The following is a 20,809-nucleotide window of genomic DNA, read 5'->3' as shown; positions in this document are numbered from 1 at the left end:
AACAGTTCCAAACAGACACTGCAGCGCTTCAGTATTCCAGGAAGTAAGCAGTTTTGTAAAATGCATTGATAAATGATGGTTTTTCGGTAATTAAAAATGTAAACGGTGTTACTAAACGTCTGGAATTTCACCACTGTGTATCATTATACCGTTTGTCGTTACATCCCTGGTCCATTAACAAGTAAAAAGTGAAGGGCACTCACGGCATGTTCTTGCCTTAAAAGCTGGTCATTTTTTTCGGGCATTACAGCAAGTGACAAGGGTGGTCGCAGTAATTGCCGCGGTTGCCATTGTTAAATTTGAGCTCTGCATGTATGTATGTATAGATATATATATATATATATATACATTTTCTACCGCTTGTCCCTTTATTTATATATATATATATATATATATATGTATGTACGTATGTATGTATGTGTTTGTGTGTGTTCTTCCATTGATCAGTCAAAGGCCAGGACTTCCTTAAAATATTTGACAAAATTAATTTTCCAAAGGTCACAGGCAAAGTCAGGCCCTGTCTACATTAAACCGGATAGCTCCTTGAACAAATACTTATTTAGCCTAAGCCCAGTGTCAGCCACACTAACCCATCGTTTAAGGTCCCCCTCCTTGGATAATTTTTTACACAGGTAAGTGCGTCGTGTATTTCTTGAATCTCCGGTTCTTAGCTTTGTATGGACTCATTGATCGTTTACAAACTGAGTTCGGAGAGGAAGTGACGCCCCACACAGGAAGTGAGGTCAGAAAGTATGCGCCACAGCCAGCTTTATTGCAAACGCTTGTGGAAATCACAAGCGAATACGTCAAAAGGGGAGACAACGAGAATGCGGGCTCCTGTGGACCAGGGATTACTACGTAAAACAGCAAATACTTTTGGACTGGCAAAGCAGACTATCGGTTATCGTCCGCGATGTATGTCTAGTGATTACTCAACGTCTAGTTTTGTACTCCATAACTACAGTGAAGCCATAAGGGGGTTGCGGCCTGTAAGTACAACCGCCAATTTCAGTTACTGTCCTGACCAGATATCTAGATCCCGAGATTGATTGTCGTAAAATGTTATTCATCACATTGTTTACTTTCACATGTCCATTACAGATACTGTATGATTAATGTATGATGGCTCAGGTGTGATTCACTACAATAGGGCTAGTCTAACAGCTGCTGATTGTGAGGCAAGTAAGTTTTACTATTAAATGAAATGTGGCATTAAGCTACATTGAAACACAGGGTAAGAATACACTTCCAGGTCAGAGGTAAATATGACACGCGCATTTTTTTTCCGCACATGCATACTAGGTCACATTGCAGCGTCCGGAGGGAGGGAGGGGCTCTTAAATGGTGGTATTGTGTGTCTGTGTGGCCAAAGATAAGGTTAGGTGGGATATATAGCCTGGGTAACGATAGCCAGCTTACTGTAGACGGGGCCTCATATTGGTCACAATCAGTTAGCTATGATCGCAAAAGCTTAACACACCATACAAACACAATATAACTGATAGTGTGTAAAAAATATGAAAGACCATCTCAAAAAACCAAATAGAATTTTAAAGATTTTTCGCTGAGAATGCATATTAGTATAATAATGTGGGATTTGTAATGTTCACTACGAACTATAAAACACTGAATATTAGGAACACAAACGTCTCTCCTGTTTATTTCTCAGAAGACAGTCTTGAAATCGATTTTTTTTTTTTACAATAAAGCAAAATGTAACAAATATGCAATGAACACAGCAAAACATGAACACAAAGAACAAAAAAACACCCACAAATTCATATAATAAAAATCACTTTTCTACAGAACAAAACTTTGCTGTAGAAATCTGCTTCCGTGTCCCTCCCTGACTCTCACGTCTCAAGCTGGCTGCGGTAAACAAACCCTTCCAATTCTGTTTCTTGCCTCATCTGCTGGGAGCAGCTTTGACGTGACCGTAATAACCCGTATTTCAGTCAAAAGCACAGATTCCAACCATTGCAATTCAAGACTTGGTGGTCATTTTAAAACGTATTGTATTGATGCCTCCCTAAATTAATGGGCCGCGGGCCATTATTTTCCCAGAACTTTGTCTAAATTAAAGCAAAACAGGCGTCATCTTATTTGACAAACATGTTGACTGTAGTCCATCCCACCCATCTATTTTCTACCGCTTGTCACTGCACTCGGGCGGAAGCAGGGGTACACCCTGGACTAAATTTCCAGTGTTTTTAAAGATGAAGCGGAAAATATCCTAATTCTTGTCAACTAGCAGGGTGAGCTGCTCACTAGTTGACTGGGATGTAGTACATTATTTCTTGTGTGAGTATGACTTTTCAGAGAGCAAACAGCACACTTTCACGGATGGCGTTTACGATGTACAGAGTGCAGGTATTACTTTAAGGATATGGATTGGACCTTGGTCTTGGAAGGTATATCCCTGAAGGTCTTCATGGGTCAGCTGGAAGTACCCTTGTTTCTGTGACCGGAAACTGATGAGATTGGTGAATTATATGTGTGAAGGACAATGTCTTATGTGACTGAGCAAAGCTGGACGTTTCTAAAGCATGTGTTTGTCTTCTCGTGTCCCGCAGACCTCCACGAACAACATCATCTCTATGAGCAGGAGGAGAAACCACAGCCCCTCCACATTAAAGAGGAAAAAGAAGTACTACAGCCCCTCCACGTTAAAAAGGAAGCGGTGGAGCCACAATCTTCCCACATTAAAGAAGAAGCAGTGGAACCAAGCACCAGTCAGGAGGGAGAGCATACTGAAGGTCGGGAGGAGTTCCCAGTGACTGGTGTCCCTGTGAAGAGTGAAGATGATGAGGTCAAAGGTGAAAGTGAAGAGAAGAGAGAGGCGGAGCCTCCAAGCAGCAGGTCAACACAACACATGACAACAGAAGCTGATGGAGACCACTGTGGAGGATCACAAGCAGACAAGCTCTTAGCTCCACTATCAGATAGTGAGGACACAACGTCATACTCTCCTGACACTGATGATGAAGACTCTAAAGATGATAAGACATGTCACACTGACAACACTCACTTCACATGTTCTCACTGTGACAAAACCTTTAAATACCATTGTCGTCTGAAAACACACATGAGAACACACTTTGTAAAGAAACCTTTTTCTTGTTCAATCTGTGGCTTATCTTTTACAAGGAAGGACAATATGAAAGATCACACAAGAACACATAAAGGAGAAAAACCTTTTTCGTGTTCTTTGTGTGATTCGAGGTTTACACGAAGTCGAGATTTGAAAAAACACCTGAAAAGACAGACTGGGGGAAACCTTTTTGCGTGTTCTGTGTGTAATTCAAGTTTTGTCCAAGGTGATCATTTGGAAAGACACATGAAAACACACACAGGAGAAAAACCTTTTTATTGTTCAATCTGTGGCTCATCTTTTACAAGGAAAGTCAGTTTGATGGATCACACAAGAACACACACTGGAGAAAAACCTTATTCGTGTTCATTCTGTGGTAAATGTTATCCAAGGAGGTACCAATTGAAATCTCACATGAGAAGACACACTGGAGTGAAACCTTTTTCTGTGTTCAGTGTGTGATTCAAGTTTTGTTCGAAGTCGAGATTTAAAAAAACACATGAAAATTCACGCTGGGGGAAAAATGTTGAGTTGCAGTGTGTGTGATGAAAGATTCTTTCATGAGTACCAACTTAACAAACACAAGTGTGCTGGTGAGAATATCAGCAGTAAAATAGAAAAAGGCTACACAGACCTCCACCAGGCCAAATCTCTCAAAAAAAATCTGTTGAATCCAGAAGGTGATCAGGATCAACACCAACATTTAATGACATGTTCCTTATCCCATTTCTGACATGTTCTGAAAGTTTCATTGAAATGCAACCATACTTAATTGTGTTATTTTATTAACTGCCAATCAAACAAACCCCAAATCACTTTTAGTTACTTTTCAATCACTTCAATAACAAACATGTAAACATGTTTCTTAGTTACACATCCTGAAAAACAACATCCACACAACAGTTGATGTGTATTATTCATTCTTACTAATATGTTTAGTTGTGTACTAACACATCATTTTGTACTTCTGCTAATATTTAAGAAGTGATGATGATGTTATGGTTCAGTGTGCCCCTTCACAGGCTTGCTGTCTCCAAAACAAGTCTCCACCATGGTGGTGCCAGCGGTCCTACTACTTGTACTTGTACGCTACACAATATAATCAAGCACACCTTTTGTAAGATAGACATTTTTGTTTGTACTAGCAATTTGAAACTAGCGCTGTATCCTTTGCATGTGACCTTGTAGAATAAAATATTTTTTATGAGCAATGGTCTGATTCTTTGAGATGGTTAACAACATAAAACAAGTATTTTGTGTGGAGCAGAAACTCTGATTGGCTGTCTGTTTACATGTGACTTTTGCGACACTTCTGTTGTAATCAGAGTTATTTACTTGTCTTAAATATGCTATATATGCTTATGATTGTGTGTGTGTATATATATATATATATATATATATATATATATATATATATATATATATCCATCCATCCATCCATTTTCTACCGCTTATTCCCTTTTGGGGTTGCGGGGGGCGCTGGCGCCTATCTCAGCTACAATCGGGCGGAAGGCGAGGTGCACCCTGGACAAGTCGCTCCCTCATCGCAGGGCCAACACAGATAGACAGACAACATTCAGACTCACATTCGCACACTAGGGCCAATTTAGAGTTGCCAATCAACCTATCCCCAGGTGCATGTCTTTGGAAGTGGGAGGAAGCCGGAGTACCCAGAGGGAACCCACGCATCCACGGGGAGAACACGCAAACTCCACACAGAAAGATCCCGAGCCTGGACCCGAACCCAGGACTGCAGGACCTTCGCACTGCGAGGCATACGCACCAACCCCTCTGCCACCGTGAAGCCATATATATATATATATATATATATATATATATATATATGTATTAGGGCTGCAAATCTTTGGGTGTCCCACGGTTCAATTCAATATCGATTCTTTGGGTCGCGATTCGATTATATATCTATTTTTTCGATTCAACGCGATTCCCGATTCAAAAACGATTTTTTCCCGATTCAAAAGGATTCTGTATTCATTCAATACATAGGATTTCAGCAGGATCTACCCCAGTCTGCTGACATGCTAGCAGAGTAGTAGATTTAAAAGAAAAAAAGCTTTTATAATTGTAAAGGACAATGTTATTTATATCAACTGATTGCAATAATGTAAATTTCTTTTAACTATTAAACGAACCAAAAATATGATTTATTTTATCTTTGTGAAAATATTGGACACAGTGTGTTGTCAAGCTTATGAGATGTGATGCAAGTGTAACCCACTGTGACACTATTGTTCTTTTTTTTATTTTTATAAATGTCTAATGATAATGTCAATGAGGGATTTTTAATCACTGCTATGCTGAAATTATAACTAATATTGATACTGTTGTTGATAATATTCATTTTTGTTTCACTGTGTTCAGACCTGTGAGGTTTCATAATGAACACCGTATTTTTAATAACGTTTGTTTTGTATGTAATGGTTTATGATGACATTATTATTGAAATACAGATGACACAAAAGAACCATGGTAAGTAAGTGCGGCAAAACAAGTTGGCGGAAGTGACGTCATGTGCGCGCATGCGTAGACTGATCGGGTGATAAAGCAAGATGGCGTCTGACGGAGAAGTCCTAAACGCGGGCATTATATTTCTGTATTCTTACATATATGTTGTTTAATAGAGTACACACGGTTAATAATTGTTTGTAGCCGGATACATTAGTCTGAGCGCACTTTGACACTTCTCCTGTTTGCTAGCTTCACTTAAGGTAGCTTGCAGCTAGTTTAGCTGGCTAGTTAGCTTAGCTTGTTAGCTGCTAACAAAGAGACGCGGAAGTTATTTAAACATCGCTAAGTAGGGAACTAATGTGAGTGTAAAGTGTTGTGATTGTGTGAAAATGTGCGAAAGAACGATAGCAAAGTACGAGGAGGAACTTTGTCCAACAAAAGAGGAGGACGAGCGTCAACATCAACTACTGGATGTTTATTATAAGAAACATCATCAAGTTGTGTTACACAGAACAGGTTTGTTTACTTCTTACTCTCACATCTTTTCAAATTTTATTTGTGATTATTAACACTATTCTTAAACATAGTATTTATAAGAAATTTGGTTGTCTTGTGAGGATGATGTACATGCAGTCGTGGTCAAAAGTTACATACACTTGTAAAGAACATAATGTCATTGCTGGCTTAAAGGCCTACTGAAACCCACTACTACCCACCACGCAGTCTGATAGTTTATTTATCAATGAAGAAATATTAACATTGCAACACATGCCAATACAGCCTTTTTAGTTTACTAAATTGCAATTTTAAATTTCCTGTGAGTTTTTTCTTGAAAACGTCACGTAATGATGACGTGTACGCTTGACGTGACGGGCTGTTAGGAAATGTGAGCTCTGCGCTCACACACAGCTAAAAGTTGTCTGCTTTAACCGCATAATTACACGGTATTTTGGATATCTGTGTTGCTGAATCATTTTGTTTGTTAATAATTTGTTCAATTAATATTGGAGAAGTCAAAGTAGAAAGATGGAGTTGGGAAGCTTTAGCCTTTAGCCACACAAACACACAGTGATTCCTTGTTTAAAATTCACAGAGGTGAAACTTTACTATGGATCACAGCGAACATGGATCCAAACCGAATGTCAACCAGCAGGTTTCGGTGATAAAATTGTGGTAAAAAGTTGCTTCCTACCGGATATCAGCTGAGCTTGTGCCGCCCTTAAAGCTGCCGTCGACTTCCCTGAGACACTGCGCGTCAACACACCCGTGGACACACACTTCCGACTATCAGGTACTGTTAAACTCACTAAAACACGAGCAACACAATAGAAAGATAAGGGATTTCCCAGAATTATCCTAGTAAATGTGTCTAAACACATCTGAATCTGTCCCAATGCAATTCGCGTTTTTTTTTTACTTTTTTTTTTCTTTTTCTCTAGTCCGTCGCTATCAATATTCTCAAACACAAATCTTTCATCCTCGCTTAAATTAATGGGGAAATTGTCGTTTTCTCGGTCCGAATAGCTGTTTTTGTTGGAAGCTCCCATTAAAATCAATGTGAAAATGTGAGTAGCTATCAACATGTGATAGCTACTGCAACTTCCCGTAGAGGCAGGACTTTTCTCTTAGCACCGAAAGTTGCGAACTTTATCGTGGATGTTCTCTACTAAATCCTTTCAGCAAAAATATGGCAATATCGCAAAATGATCAAGTATGACATAGAATGGACCTGCTATCCCCTTTTAAATAACAAAATCTCATTTCAGTAGGCCTTTAAGTTTCCAATAATTTATACAACTCTTAATTTTTTGTGATAGAGTGATTGGAGCACATACTTGTTTGTCACAAAAACATTCATGAAGTTTGGTTCTTTTATGAATTTATTATGAGTCTACGGAAAATATAACCAAATCTGCTGGGTCAAAAGTACTGTATATACACAGCAACTTTATATGCGGTATATATACAGCAATGTTTATATATATATATATATATATATATATATATATATATATATATATATATATATATATATATATATATATATATATATATATTCTTATGTGTCTTGTACATGTTGGAACGGACAAATAAAAATGATTCTGATATATATATATATATATTTATATATTGAATGCAATGACTGCAGGAATGGTGTTCCTGGGATTAAAGGCCTCACCTTTTTTTTTTCCTCCAAACATATTGCTGGGTATTGTGGCCAAACAGCTCAATCAATCAATCAATCAATGTTTATTTATATAGCCCCAAATCACAAATGTCTCAAAGGACTGCACAAATCATTACGACTACAACATCCTCGGAAGAACCCACAAAAGGGCAAGGAAAACTCACACCCAGTGGGCAGGGAGAATTCACATCCAGTGGGACGCCAGTGACAATGCTGACTATGAGAAACCTTGGAGAGGACCTCAGATGTGGGCAACCCCCCCCCCCCCCTCTAGGGGACCGAAAGCAATGGATGTCGAGCGGGTATAACATGATACTGTGAAAGTTCAATCCATAGTGGCTCCAACACAGCCGCGAGAGTTCAGTTCAAGCGGATCCAAGACAGCAGCGAGAGTCCCGTCCACAGGAAACAATCTCAAGCGGAGGCGGATCAGCAGCGTAGAGATGTCCCCAACCGATACAGGCGAGCGGTCCATCCTGGGTCCCGACGAGCGGTCCATCCTGGGTCTCGACTCTGGACAGCCAGTACTTCATCCATGGTCATCGGACCGGACCCCCTCCACAAGGGAGGGGGGGACATAGGAGAAAGAAAAGAAGCGGCAGATCAACTGGTCTAAAAAGGAGGTCTATTTAAAGGCTAGAGTATACAGATGAGTTTTAAGGTGAGACTTAAATGCTTCTACTGAGGTAGCATCTCGAACTGTTACCGGGAGGGCATTCCAGAGTACTGGAGCCCGAACGGAAAACGCTCTATAGCCCGCAGACTTTTTTTGGGCTCTAGGAATCACTAATAAGCCGGAGTCTTTTGAACGCAGATTTCTTGCCGGGACATACGGTGCAATACAATCGGCAAGATAGGCTGGAGCTAGACCGTGTAGTATTTTATACGTAAGTAGTAAAACCTTAAAGTCACATCTTAAGTGCACAGGAAGCCAGTGCAGGTGAACCAGTACAGGCGTAATATGATCAAACTTTCTTGTTCTTGTCAAAAGTCTAGCAGCCGCATTTTGTACCAACTGTAATCTTTTAATGCTAGACATGGGGAGACCCGAAAATAATATGTTACAGTAATCGAGACGAGACGTAACAAACGCATGGATAATGATCTCGGCGTCTTTAGTGGACAAAATGGAGCGAATTTTAGCGATATTACGGAGATGAAAGAAGGCCGTTTTAGTAACGCTTTTAATGTGTGACTCAAAGGAGAGAGTTGGGTTGAAGATAATACCCAGATTTTTTACAGAGTCACCTTGTTTTATTATTTGGTTGTCAAATGTTAAAGTTGTATTATTAAATAGAGGTCGGTGTCTAGCAGGACCGATAATCAGGATTTCTGTTTTTTTGGCATTAAGTTGCAAAAAGTTAGCGGACATCCATTGTTTAATTTCATTAAGACACGCTTCCAACTGACTACAGTCCGGCGTGTTGGTCAGCTTTAGGGGCATGTAGAGTTGGGTGTCATCAGCATAACAGTGAAAGCTAATACCGTATTTGCGTATGACGTCACCCAGCGGCAGCATGTAGATGCTGAAGAGAGGACCGAACCCTGGGGAACTCCACACGTTACCTTAACATAGTCCGAGGTCACACTGTTATGGGAGACGCACTGCATCCTATCAGTAAGATAAGAGTTAAACCATGACAGGGCTGAGTCTGACATACCAATTCGTGTTTTGATACGCTCTAATAAAATATTATGATCGACGGTATCGAAAGCAGCGCTAAGATCGAGGAGCAGCAACATAGATGACGCATCAGAGTCCATCGTTAGCAATAGATCATTAGTCATTTTTGCGAGGGCTGTCTCAGTCGAGTGATTTGCCCTGAAACCGGATTGAAAGGTTTCACATAGATTGTTAAACGCTAAGTGTTCATTTAGCTGCTCTGCAACAATTTTTTCGAGGATTTTCGAAATAAAGGGAAGGTAGTTTACCATGAGGTCTGGATCGAGGTTAGGTCTTTTAAGAAGAGGATGAATAACCGCTTTTTTGAATGCTAGGGAAACAGTGCCCGAGGAAAGTGATAAGTTTATAATATTTAGCACTGATGGACCTAATAATACAAAGAGCTCCTTGATCAGTTTCCCAGGAAGAGGGTCAAGTAAACATGTTGTTTGTTTTATTCCATTTACACGTTGTAACAATTCCTCTAATGTTATGTCCTCAAAACGAGAGAAACTATTTTGGAGGGTAGTATCCGCCGTATATACCATCGTATCTGTGTTAATAGAACCCCGTTGTAGCTGGGACGCATTGTCTTTAATCTCCTTTCTAATGACTTCAATTTTCTTGCTAAAGAATTGCATAAAGTCATCAGTTGAGTGGGTGGAGCTACTGGAAGGAGTCCCTTGTTGGGTTAGCGATGCTACCGTACTAAACAAAAATTTAGGATCGTTTTTATTACGGTGGATGAGATTTGAGTAATATTTAGCTTTAGCTAAGGTAAGCATGCGTTTATAAGTTATTAAACTATCACTCCATGCTTGATGGTGCACCTCAAGTTTAGTCGTGCGCCATTTGCGTTCCAGCTTTCTACATAATAATTTCTGAGCTCTAGTTTCTTCTGTAAACCACGGAGTGCGCTTTTTTGGAGCCTTTTTTAACTTTAGCGGTGCTATGTTATCAATGGTTTCACGCAGGGCGTCGTTAAAGTTGTTAGTGAGGTTATCATTAGAGCCCACATATTTTGGGAATGGTGCCATTGCCAAGGGGAGTAGGTCAGCAAGAGTTGTCGTTGTGACCGTATTAATGTTGCGGCTGCTATAGCAGTTATTATTATTATTAGTTTGCCGAACATGCGTCTGAACCTCGAATTTTATAAGGTAATGATCGGACAATACTTTAGTATACGCGAGTATCGTAACTTTGGAAACGGTGATACCCCTGACAAGCACTAGGTCTATCGTATTACCGTTGCGATGCGTGGGTTAATTTATTATTTGTGTGAGACCACAGCTATCAATTATAGTCTGGAGCGCTACGCACGGTGGGTCCGATGGGGTATTCATATGGATATTAAAGTCCCCCATTATGATTATATTATCGGCGTGTGTCACTATATCAGCAACGAACTCTGAGAATTCATTGATAAAGTCCGAATAGGGCCCTGGGGGCGGTAGATAACAGCCAGGTGCAGAGGCAGCGGTGTGACAGACCTCATAGTAAGCACCTCAAACGATTTATATTTATTATTTATGTTAGGACTAAGGTTAAAGTTTTCGTTGTATATTAGTGCGACCCCCCCACCCCTTTTAAGCGGACGGGCAATATGCGCATGTGTAAAGTTAGGAGGACATGCCTCATTTAGCGCAAAAAAGTTGTTTGGTTTAAGCCAGGTTTCGCTGAGACCGATGACGTTAAGATTGTTGTCTCTGATAATATCATTAACCAACAACGTTTTGGGAGACAATGATCTTATGTTTAAAAAACCTATATTATAGGTAGTGGGCTGTTTTAGGGAATTTTTGATCAAATTATCCGTAGTAGCAATATTAATAATGTTGTGTTTATTATGCCCAGTGCATTTAGTATAATTACGACCATATCTAGGAATTGATACGACAGGAATTTTCCGATTGATTGAATGTTGCTTTGATAAACTGCACGCATCATGGTTAGCCACCTCAGTAACGGGGATTTTTCCGATTGTTTGTTTGTTGCTTTGATAAACTGCACGCATCATAGTTAGCCACCTCGGTAAAACACATGTCCAACTCTGAAACACTCAAAGCAGAAAAAACTTGTTCTAATTTAACTGACTCCTTACCCAGACCAGTAGTCTCGCATCTTTTATTTAAATCCGGCTGCAGGATGGAGGGAAGTGGTGTCCTGTTGGGATTAGCCTTCTGCTTTGTTTTTAGCCCCGCTCGGCATCCGCGTTTCCGATCACACCGCTGGCGTCTGCTCCGTAGACGGCCCCCGCTGCTACTATACTCCCCTGCTTCACAGGCCGCTGGATGTAGCCGCCGAATTATTCCCATGCTAGCTAGCCGGTCTAGCAAGCCCGCATCTATCAGTCCAAAACGGCCCGATATGTCCACATCCAGAAGTGTCTGGCGGTCGTACGTGATCACGGAGTGACCACGATGTGAGCCAGCCATAAAGTTTGTAGAATTGTCCGGTATTTTTGCCAAATGTTCCATCTTTAGCAGGAGCTCCACAATGTCGCAGCCCGTCCGGGCGCCGCCATCTTGGAATTATGTTCTTTACAAGTGTATGTAAACTATTGACCACGAATGTATATACGCCTGGTACTTGCAACGGCGTGGTTGTCGTTGTTCTGTCGAATTTAACTACCTGTGAAAATTAGTTACCGATCCCAGTCTATTTGTATTATAAACTTAAATTGATGCTTATGCATATTCAGTAAACAAAAAACATAGCATAAATAAATACAAGCAGCAATAGAAAATATACTTTAAAATGCTTCTACACATTCTCTTAAAGGCACAGGTAACATCCATCCATCCATTTTCTACCACTTGTCCCTTTTGGGGTTGCGGGTGGTGCTGGAGCCCACTTTGACTTCCATTCGGACAGAAAGTGGGGTACACCCTGGACAAGTCGCCACCTCATCACAGAGCTAACACAGATAGACGGACAACATTCACACACTAGGGCCCATTTAGTATTGCCAATCAACCTATCCCCAGGTGCATGTCTTTGGAAGTCGGAGAAAGTCGGCGTACCCGGGGGGAACCCACGCAGTCACGGGGAGAACTTGCAAACTCCACACAGAAAGATTCCGAGCCCAGGGCCGAACCCAGGACCTTCATATTGTGAGGCACAGATACCAGTGTTTCCATATATAGTATTGGTACCTAACAGAACTAGACCTAGGATGGATTGGTTATCTGTATAACAAAACCATTCTCGGGGCCCCTGCAGTCTACATATAAACTTAAACATCAGTTTTCTCAGGGTGGCGTGGAAGGTGTTTATCCCTAAATCGCAAAAAAGCTTGCTGGCACTACTACCCCTGGCCTTTCCGAGCAGGATTCTGGGACAGTCATTATATGCAACCCGGAGTTTGCGCAATCTCTCTTTCTTGAACCTCACCCAGAGGGGTGCTGTGTACATAGGGGTGCAGTAAGCTCTAAACAAGTACACCTTCGCTTCATCAGAGCAGTAATGACATTTTCTCACCAGCATATTGGCTTCGACATACAGCATTCTTCTCTGTCTAAGCATGTCAGCATCATCCTCCACCTTGTCATTGATGATGTGGCCCAAGTATTTGACCTTGTTGCACACAGACAGGGTTTGATCAGACAAATAGAAACCTGGGAAATGAAGCTGTTTATCCTTCTTGGTCCTAAATATCATCACCATACTCTTTCTGGCATTGTACTTGATGTCAAACTTGACTGTTAAGCAGCAATAAAAAATATACTTTAGCATATGTTAAGAAGCTGGTGGAACCCTGTACTACTGGGAGATATAATGGCCCAATCATCAGCGTACATAAAGTGGTTGATTAAGGTGTTCCCCAAGATGCATCCTGTTCTGCATTCTCCCACTGCCTTGATAGGTCATCCATAGACAGGCTAAATAGCCCTGGTGATAGAAGCCCACCCTGCCGTACCCCATGGCCAACTCTAAAGGGAGACAATAAACTACTCCCCCCATTTTACCTGCTTCGTCTGCCTGTCGTACCAATATGCCAGAATATACCCAGAACACCCCTATGCTTCACATCTGAGTTTGAGATGGTTGACTCTGTCAAATGCCTTAGATGCATCAATAAACCCTACCAACATTGTAGGGCCCTGCGCTCTGTATTTTTCTACTGCTTCTTTTAAGGCATAAATACACAAGTCAGTGCTGTACTTGCTCTTAAAGCCAAATTGGTTGTCTACGGTGCAAATAAGATCTCCAACTCTGTATAATATCACACTTTCCAGCACTTTAGATAGCACGCTGTTTCTAGGTCGATAATTGTCCATAGTCCCTACCTTACCAACTTTGTCTTTAATGACAGCTACTAAAATAACTGTCATTATAGCAGCTGGCAGGATGCCATGCATTATCAATCTACCAATATATACCTACTGCAAGTACATAAAACCTAATTGAGGTGTTTGGATGTTTTTTAAGTTCTTTGTCGTCAGAATCGTGTGACTCTGATAGCTTTTATTGTAAGCAGACTTTTGATCGCATTTATTTACTATTTAGAATGCATAAAAACGAAAAAAATGTGTGTTTTCTTGACAGCCAAAAACAAAAGTGTGGTTCCCTTTTAAGTGAAGTGAAGTATATTTATTTAGCTCTTTTCTCTAGTGACTCAGAGCGCTTTACATAGTGAAACCTATTATCTAAATTACATTTAAATCAGTGTGGGTGGCACTGGGAGCAGGTGGGTAAAATACTTTGCTCAAGGACACAACGGCAGTGACTAGGATCAAACCTGGAACCGTCGAGTTGCTGGCACGGCCGCTCTACCAACCGAGCAACGCTGGCTTTAGAATGTATTAAATTGTGTCAAAATCTCATAAAAATCGTAAATACATCCTAAACATGTATCAATAATTCCTTGAACAATATTTTTATATGGAACTTTCTAATGTAACGTTTTTCTATTTACACTTCTGTTAAAATGTTACAATCACTTATTCTTCTTTTTTGTTAAAATGTAATCAGCACTCGTTTTGTTGTTTGATACTTTCAATTTCAGAGCTTTAGCAGAGTTTCTGTGGATCATTAAAAAGCATTATGAGGCATTCAATGGACTTTGCCTAAATTAAGGCCTTATATGGTATTTAAAAGCATAAGTACGATGACAAGAGGCATTAAAATATTCATGCAATCGTAGGCCGGGACCGATATAAATAAAAATAAACCTAATAACTTAATTTTTGCCGTCATCAATATATTGCTATGTCAGTGTGTTTCCTTCTCGGTCTGTGGATTTTAAACTGGACTAAGAGGTCTCACTCTGTACATCGCTCTCAGCACCTGAGCATGTTTATTCCACAGTAGACTTACATGATCAAAGTAGGCCGGGACCGATATAAATAAAAAATAAACCTAATAACTGAATTTTTGCCATCATCAATATATTGCTATGTCAGTGTGTTTCCTTCTTGGTCTGTGGATTTTAAACTGGACTAAGAGGTCTCACTCTGTGCATCGCTCTCAGCACTTGAACATGTTTATTCCACAGTAGACTTACATGAACAAAGTGAGCCTCTTTTCAGTCATTTACAATCTTTGTTTGGGCTACTTGCAATTCTCCTCAACAGATTTTCCTGTGTGCAGTAGTGTTAGCGACACTCACTTTAATGTTGGAGATGGAAATAGTCATTTTAATACAAAGCTGTAATACCGGCCCCCACATAACTGCCCAGGATATGCCTGTTATATGATTCTTTGATTTTGAACGTTTTAGAATCAGCATGTTTTTGTCCATTTGTGTCAAGGAAGTGAAATTAGGTCTGAAAACCTTTTGACAAGTTGACTTAATGTCCATTAGAACTTTTCAAAGTGTAGAATACCATCCACCTTTAACAGAATATTCTACTTTGAAAGTGAACAGGATTATTTATGTTGTGTTTATGCATGACTTCCTGTCCCACACGAGCAGATTTTAGCTCAATTGAACCACCTTGTTGTGTCGACCACTATATATAAAAGCCAGGTGGTGAAAACTGAAACATTGACTTTATAACAAAAAACGGAATGAGTCTGTCGCTGTGGCTTCGCCGTTCCACATCCAGTGGAAATCCTGGTTACACTTACAAACGTTGCTTGGTGAGATCAATGACGAAACCTTACTTCGGGTTCAAGGGACGAAGCAAAAGGAAACACCCTTTCTACCCACAGCACTCGCAGTGAGCGAACTCGACCACAAGATAGCGTCATAGCAGAGACAACAATACAGAATACAGATTTACACTGTAAACGACCTAATCTTTTCTCCAAGTTTATAGGATAGGATAGGTCTTTATTGTCATTGCACAAGTACAACGAGACTTTGTTTTCAGCACAAACCTGTTCAAGATTAGACAAACAGTGTACAGGGTTACAGAACAAGAACGCTGATGGGTCGCCATCAGCCGTATACATCAGTAACTGACATTAAAATCACAAGGGGAACTGGAGCCTATTCCAGCTGAACTCAGGCAGCAGGGAATTTATCGCAATACAGATTTTAGGCCATATTGTCCACCCCTCGTAAAAAGTGTTCTTATTTTCCTGTGAATAATGTTGTAAAGAGCAGTTTGTTGTCACACCGTGGTGAGGGAAGTCCTGTTTTGGGGTTGTCTGGCAAACCTCCTGTTTTATTTTGAAAATTATAATCCTCCTCTCATTTCAAGCCACTTGCCCTTCCTCCTGTGTCACTGGTCTGATGTCTCTCCTGATTGCTCCCGCCTGTGTCACCCTCCCTCATGTGTATATAGTCCTCGTCTTCCCCTGTCTTGTTGCCAGAGTATGTCGTCTTGCCATGTGCCTCCAGCCTTGTCCACAGCCTTGTCCACAGCCTTGTCTACAGCCGTGTTCATAGCCTTGTCCACAGCCTTGAACCAAGTTTGATAAGTATTGTCTCGCTTTATTTATTGATTTTATTTTGCCAAAGTTTTTCGGTCAAGTTTTTTTGTATCAATTCCACAGTGCCTTGTCTTCCTTTTTTCCTCCTTCTGGAGCGCTTTTAGTTTGCAGGCTTCTCAACAATTTATAACATATTTTCTGTTTATAGCTTCTCGACTCCTCTGCATGATTTTCCTTTTAGTAGATAATCATAGATTCGTTTTTTTTTGTTATTAGACTCGTATAGAACTTTTGCTATTGTCTTTTTCCTCCTTATGGAGTGGTTTTCTGTTTATTGACGTATGCCCTATGCTACATATCCTTTGTTACTTGAATATATCATAGATAGTTGGGGTGTGGGAAAAAATTGATTCGAATACGAATCGAATCATTTACGTTGTGTGATTCAGTATCGATTCTCATTTTTAAAAAATATATTTTTTATTTATTTATTTTTCTAATCAATCCAACAAACCACTACACAGCAATACCATAACAATGCAATCCAATTCCAAAACCAAACCTGACCCAGCAACACTCAGAACTGCAATAAACAGGGCAATTGTGAGGAAACAAACACGACACAGAACAAACCAAAAGTAATGAAACGAAAATGAATATTATCAACAACAGTATCAATATTAATTATAATTTCAGCATAGCAGTGATTAAAAATCCCTCACTGACATTATCATTAGACATTTATAAAAATAAAAATAAAGAACAATAGTGTCACAGTGGCTTGCACTTGCATCGCATCTCATAAGCTTGACAACACACTGTGTCCAATGTTTTCACAAAGATAAAATAAGTCATATTTTTGGTTCGTTTAATAGTTAAAACAAATTTACATTATTGCAATCAGTTGTTAAAACATTGTCCTTTACAATTCTAAAAGCTTTTAAAAAAAAATCTACTACTCTGCTTGCATGTCAGCAGACTGGGGTAGATCCTGCTGAAATCCTATGTATTGAATGAATACAGAATCGTTTTGAATTGGAAAAAAATCGTTTTTGAATCGAGAATCGAATCGAATCGAAAAAAATCGATATATTATCGAATCGTGACCCCAAAAATCGATATTCAATCAAATCGTGGGACACCCAAAGATTCACAGCCCTAATAAATAGATTTTGTAGCCACTTTGTTTTAATCACTCTGTCCAAGAGATAGCAAAAAAAACTAACTAAAGATAGTCAGAGTCAATTGTCATTTTTCTGCACCTGAGTCCTCATTTTCGCCAAACCCTAACAGTTGTTTGTTTTCCGGCCAATTCATTTATCAAGCATGTTTTTCATTTTGTGTCTTGCAGACGTCTGTGAAGAACAACTTCTGCCTGAAAAACAGGAGTGTAGCTTCAGTATGGTGAAGGAGGATCCTTCAAACAGGAGGACCAGGTGCCACGGACCCTCTGGCGTCTCCTTTTCCTCTTTGACACAGACCCTTCCCTGTAAAAAGGAAGAGGAAGACTCACTGACCCACCACATTAAAGAGGAAGCGATGGAACAAAACATCAGTCAGGAGGGAGATCATCTTGAAGGACTGGTGGAGTTCCCAGTGACTGGTGTCCATGTGAAGAGTGAAGATTATGAGGTCAAAGGTGAAAGTGAGGAGAAGAGAGAGGCGAAGCCTCCAAGCAGCAGCTCAACACAACACATGACAACAGAAGCTGATGGAGACCACTGTGGAGGATCACAAGCAGACAAGCTCTTAGCTCCACTATCAGATAGTGAGGACACAACGTCACACTCTCCTGACACTGATGATGAAGACTCTAAAGATGATAAGACATGTCACACTGACAACACTCACTTCACATGTTCTCACTGTGACCAAAGCTTTAAAAACCATAGTCATCTGAAAAGACATATGAGGACACACACTGGAGATAAACCTTTTTCTTGTTCAATCTGTGGCTTATCTTTTACAAGGAAGGACAATATGAAAGATCACACAAGAACACATAAAGGAGAAAAACCTTTTTCGTGTTCTTTGTGTGATTCGAGATATGCACGAAGTCGAGATTTAAAAAAACACCTGAAAAGACACACTGGCGAAAACCTTTTTAAGTGTTCTGTGTGTAATTCAAGTTTTGTTGAAGATGAACATTTGAAAAGACACATGAGAACTCACACTGGAGAAAAACCTTTCACCTGTTCACTTTGTAGTAAAGGTTTTGCTCAAAGTCACAATTTAAAAGTACACATGAGAACACACACTGATGAAAAACCTTTTTCATGTTCAACCTGTGGTAAAGGTTTTACACACAGTCAGAGTTTGAAAGAACACATGACAATACACAGTGGAGAAAAACCCTTTTCCTGTTCAATTTGTGGTGAAGATTTTGTTCGTCGACAGTCTGTAAAAGTACATATGAGATCGCACACTGGTGAAAAGCCTTTTTGTTGTTCAATCTGTGGTAAAACTTTCACAGAAAGTCGTTGTTTGGATAGACACACAAGATCGCACAGTGGTGAAAAAGCTTTTACCTGTTCAATCTGTGGTAAAGGTTTTTACAGAAAGTCAATATTTGAAAGTACACAAAAAAACACACACTGGTGAAAAACCTTATTTCTGTTCAATCTGTGGTAAAGGTTTTACAGAAAGTCAGAATGTGAAAAGACACATGAGAACACACACTGGTGAAAAACCTTTTTCCTCTTCAATCTGCAACAAAAGCTTTTTGTGAACGATCATACCTTGCAGCACACATCAGAACCAGTCAGGAGAGAAAGTGTTGAGTTGCAGTGTGTGTGGTGAAAGATTCTCTTCTAAGTACCAGTGTAAGAAACACAAGTGTGCTGGTGAGAACAGCAGCAGCAAATGAAACTGCAGGATTTTAAATAAACGTTCAAAATTTTAACTTTGACTTTCTAACAACATCAGCACATATAACATGTGTGACATTTGTGTAACAATCTTTTTAATATGCTCCTACATTTATAGATTAGATATTTTATATTTGTGCTTTTTTCAGTCGTGTACATGCATTAATATGCAACCATATGAATTACTAAAAATTGAACAGAACAATTCGACTGAAAAGGTGAGAGTAAACACTACAATACATAGTTTACATACAGTAAACATGTTATGTGTATATACATCCATCAGAAAATTTTAGACTTCTTCGTATTTGAGTTTTATAGGTATTTGAAATATTGAAGTCTGACATAAATTAGCACCCTTATATGATATACATATTTACTGGTTCACATCTGAAACATCTTCAGGACCACTTCAGGAAGCATATTTTTTTTTTTTTTTATACATCATTTGAACAGTTGTCTTTTATACAATTTAAAAAATGTGTGACTTTATGAACTATTTGTTGGGTCTCTATAATCCATTGTATTAATGATCTTTATTGCTCTCTTTTCTAATAAGATGATTGTGTTGTGATTATTTTATATGTATGCCCCAGACCTTTATGCATTATAAAAGTGAGAGAAAACGACTGAAATTGTTTGTGATAGGATGGTTTTGTTTTTACAAACTTACATTTGTGGGTAAAACAAAAACTCCCATTATTGTGTTTTAAACATTTGTTATTGTTGTTTTTCTTTTTAACATCCCCAAAACAATATCAATATCAATCAAAGTTTGGAGTGTCAGGCAAAAGCCAATATTGTACATCATCCCCACACATATTTTCTTTGCATACATTCATAAAATAAGCTGTTTGTTTTGTTTCACTATTTCTGAAGGAAGTCTTGTCTTCAAATGCAAAACAACATCATAGAAATTATTTAAGTGGTCAATTTGGGGCTTTTTTTCCTAAATTACACTCCTTTTCCTTTGGAAGAATGAAAACTTCCAATGTATGATTTGTTTTTCTTCCAGTAAAAAGTAAATAGTAGATAATTAAAAAAGATGATATGCTGCAATTAGAATATTTTGAACGAAAGCCTTTATAATTGTTTAAAGACCTACTGAAATGAGATTTTCTTATTCAAACGGGGATAGCAGATCCATTCTATGTGTAATACTTGATCATTTTGCAATATTGCCATATTTTTGCAGAAAGGATTTAGTAGAGAACGTCGACGATAAAGTTCCCAACTTTTGGTCGCTAATAAAAAAGCCTTGCCTTTACCGGAAGTAGCAGACGATGTGTGCGTGACGTCAATGGTTGTACGGCAGGTACCGAAAAACGAAATTAAAGAAGAAACAGAAGCTTTTGAGCCGTATCACGACAGACAGCGGCACGGGAGGAAGCGCGGACGAATTCGGCGATCGCCTTCTAATCAACGATTGGTATGTGTTTGTTTGGCATTAAATGTGGGTGGAGGGTAAGGCGGGATGCAAATATAGCTACAAATGAGGCATAATGATGCAATGTGTACATACAGCTAGCCTAAATAGCATGTTAGCATCGATGAGCTTGCAGAAAATGGCGGGTCGCTTCACGATGTGACGTCACGGGTGAAAGGTCATCGCTCCGACAGCAACGATTGAAAGGCGTTTAAATTGCCAAATTCACCCTTTTAGAGTTCGGAAATGGGTTAAAAAAACATATGGTCTTTTTTCTGCAACA

General features: G+C 39.5%; 1 protein-coding gene across 4 annotated transcripts in view; it reads left to right on the top strand.

The window, feature by feature from the left end:
* The window catches only part of LOC133545407 (oocyte zinc finger protein XlCOF6.1-like), a 235,001-nt gene that overhangs the window by 116,211 nt on the left and 97,981 nt on the right, over nucleotides 1-20,809 (top strand). The window contains exons 1-3 of one of the 4 annotated variants that reach the window (XM_061890962.1): nucleotides 5,625-6,076; nucleotides 17,585-18,781; nucleotides 18,867-19,735. The exons of 1 other annotated variant lie outside the window; for it this stretch is intronic. In XM_061890962.1, the coding sequence (XP_061746946.1) occupies nucleotides 5,950-6,076; nucleotides 17,585-18,781; nucleotides 18,867-18,961 (1,419 nt within the window). In that variant the 5' untranslated portion in view covers nucleotides 5,625-5,949 and the 3' untranslated portion in view covers nucleotides 18,962-19,735. Of the gene's footprint in view, nucleotides 1-5,619; nucleotides 6,077-6,679; nucleotides 6,852-17,584; nucleotides 18,782-18,866; nucleotides 19,736-20,809 lie in introns of those variants that run through there. 2 more of the 4 variants (XM_061890963.1, XM_061890966.1) reach the window with 2 other exon arrangements.

Source organism: Nerophis ophidion, linkage group LG28, assembly GCF_033978795.1.
Source record: "Nerophis ophidion isolate RoL-2023_Sa linkage group LG28, RoL_Noph_v1.0, whole genome shotgun sequence".
In the NCBI taxonomy this organism is placed as follows: domain Eukaryota; kingdom Metazoa; phylum Chordata; class Actinopteri; order Syngnathiformes; family Syngnathidae; genus Nerophis; species Nerophis ophidion.
The sequence above is the reverse complement of the archived record's forward strand: the minus strand, read 5'-3'. Positions and strand labels throughout refer to the sequence as shown.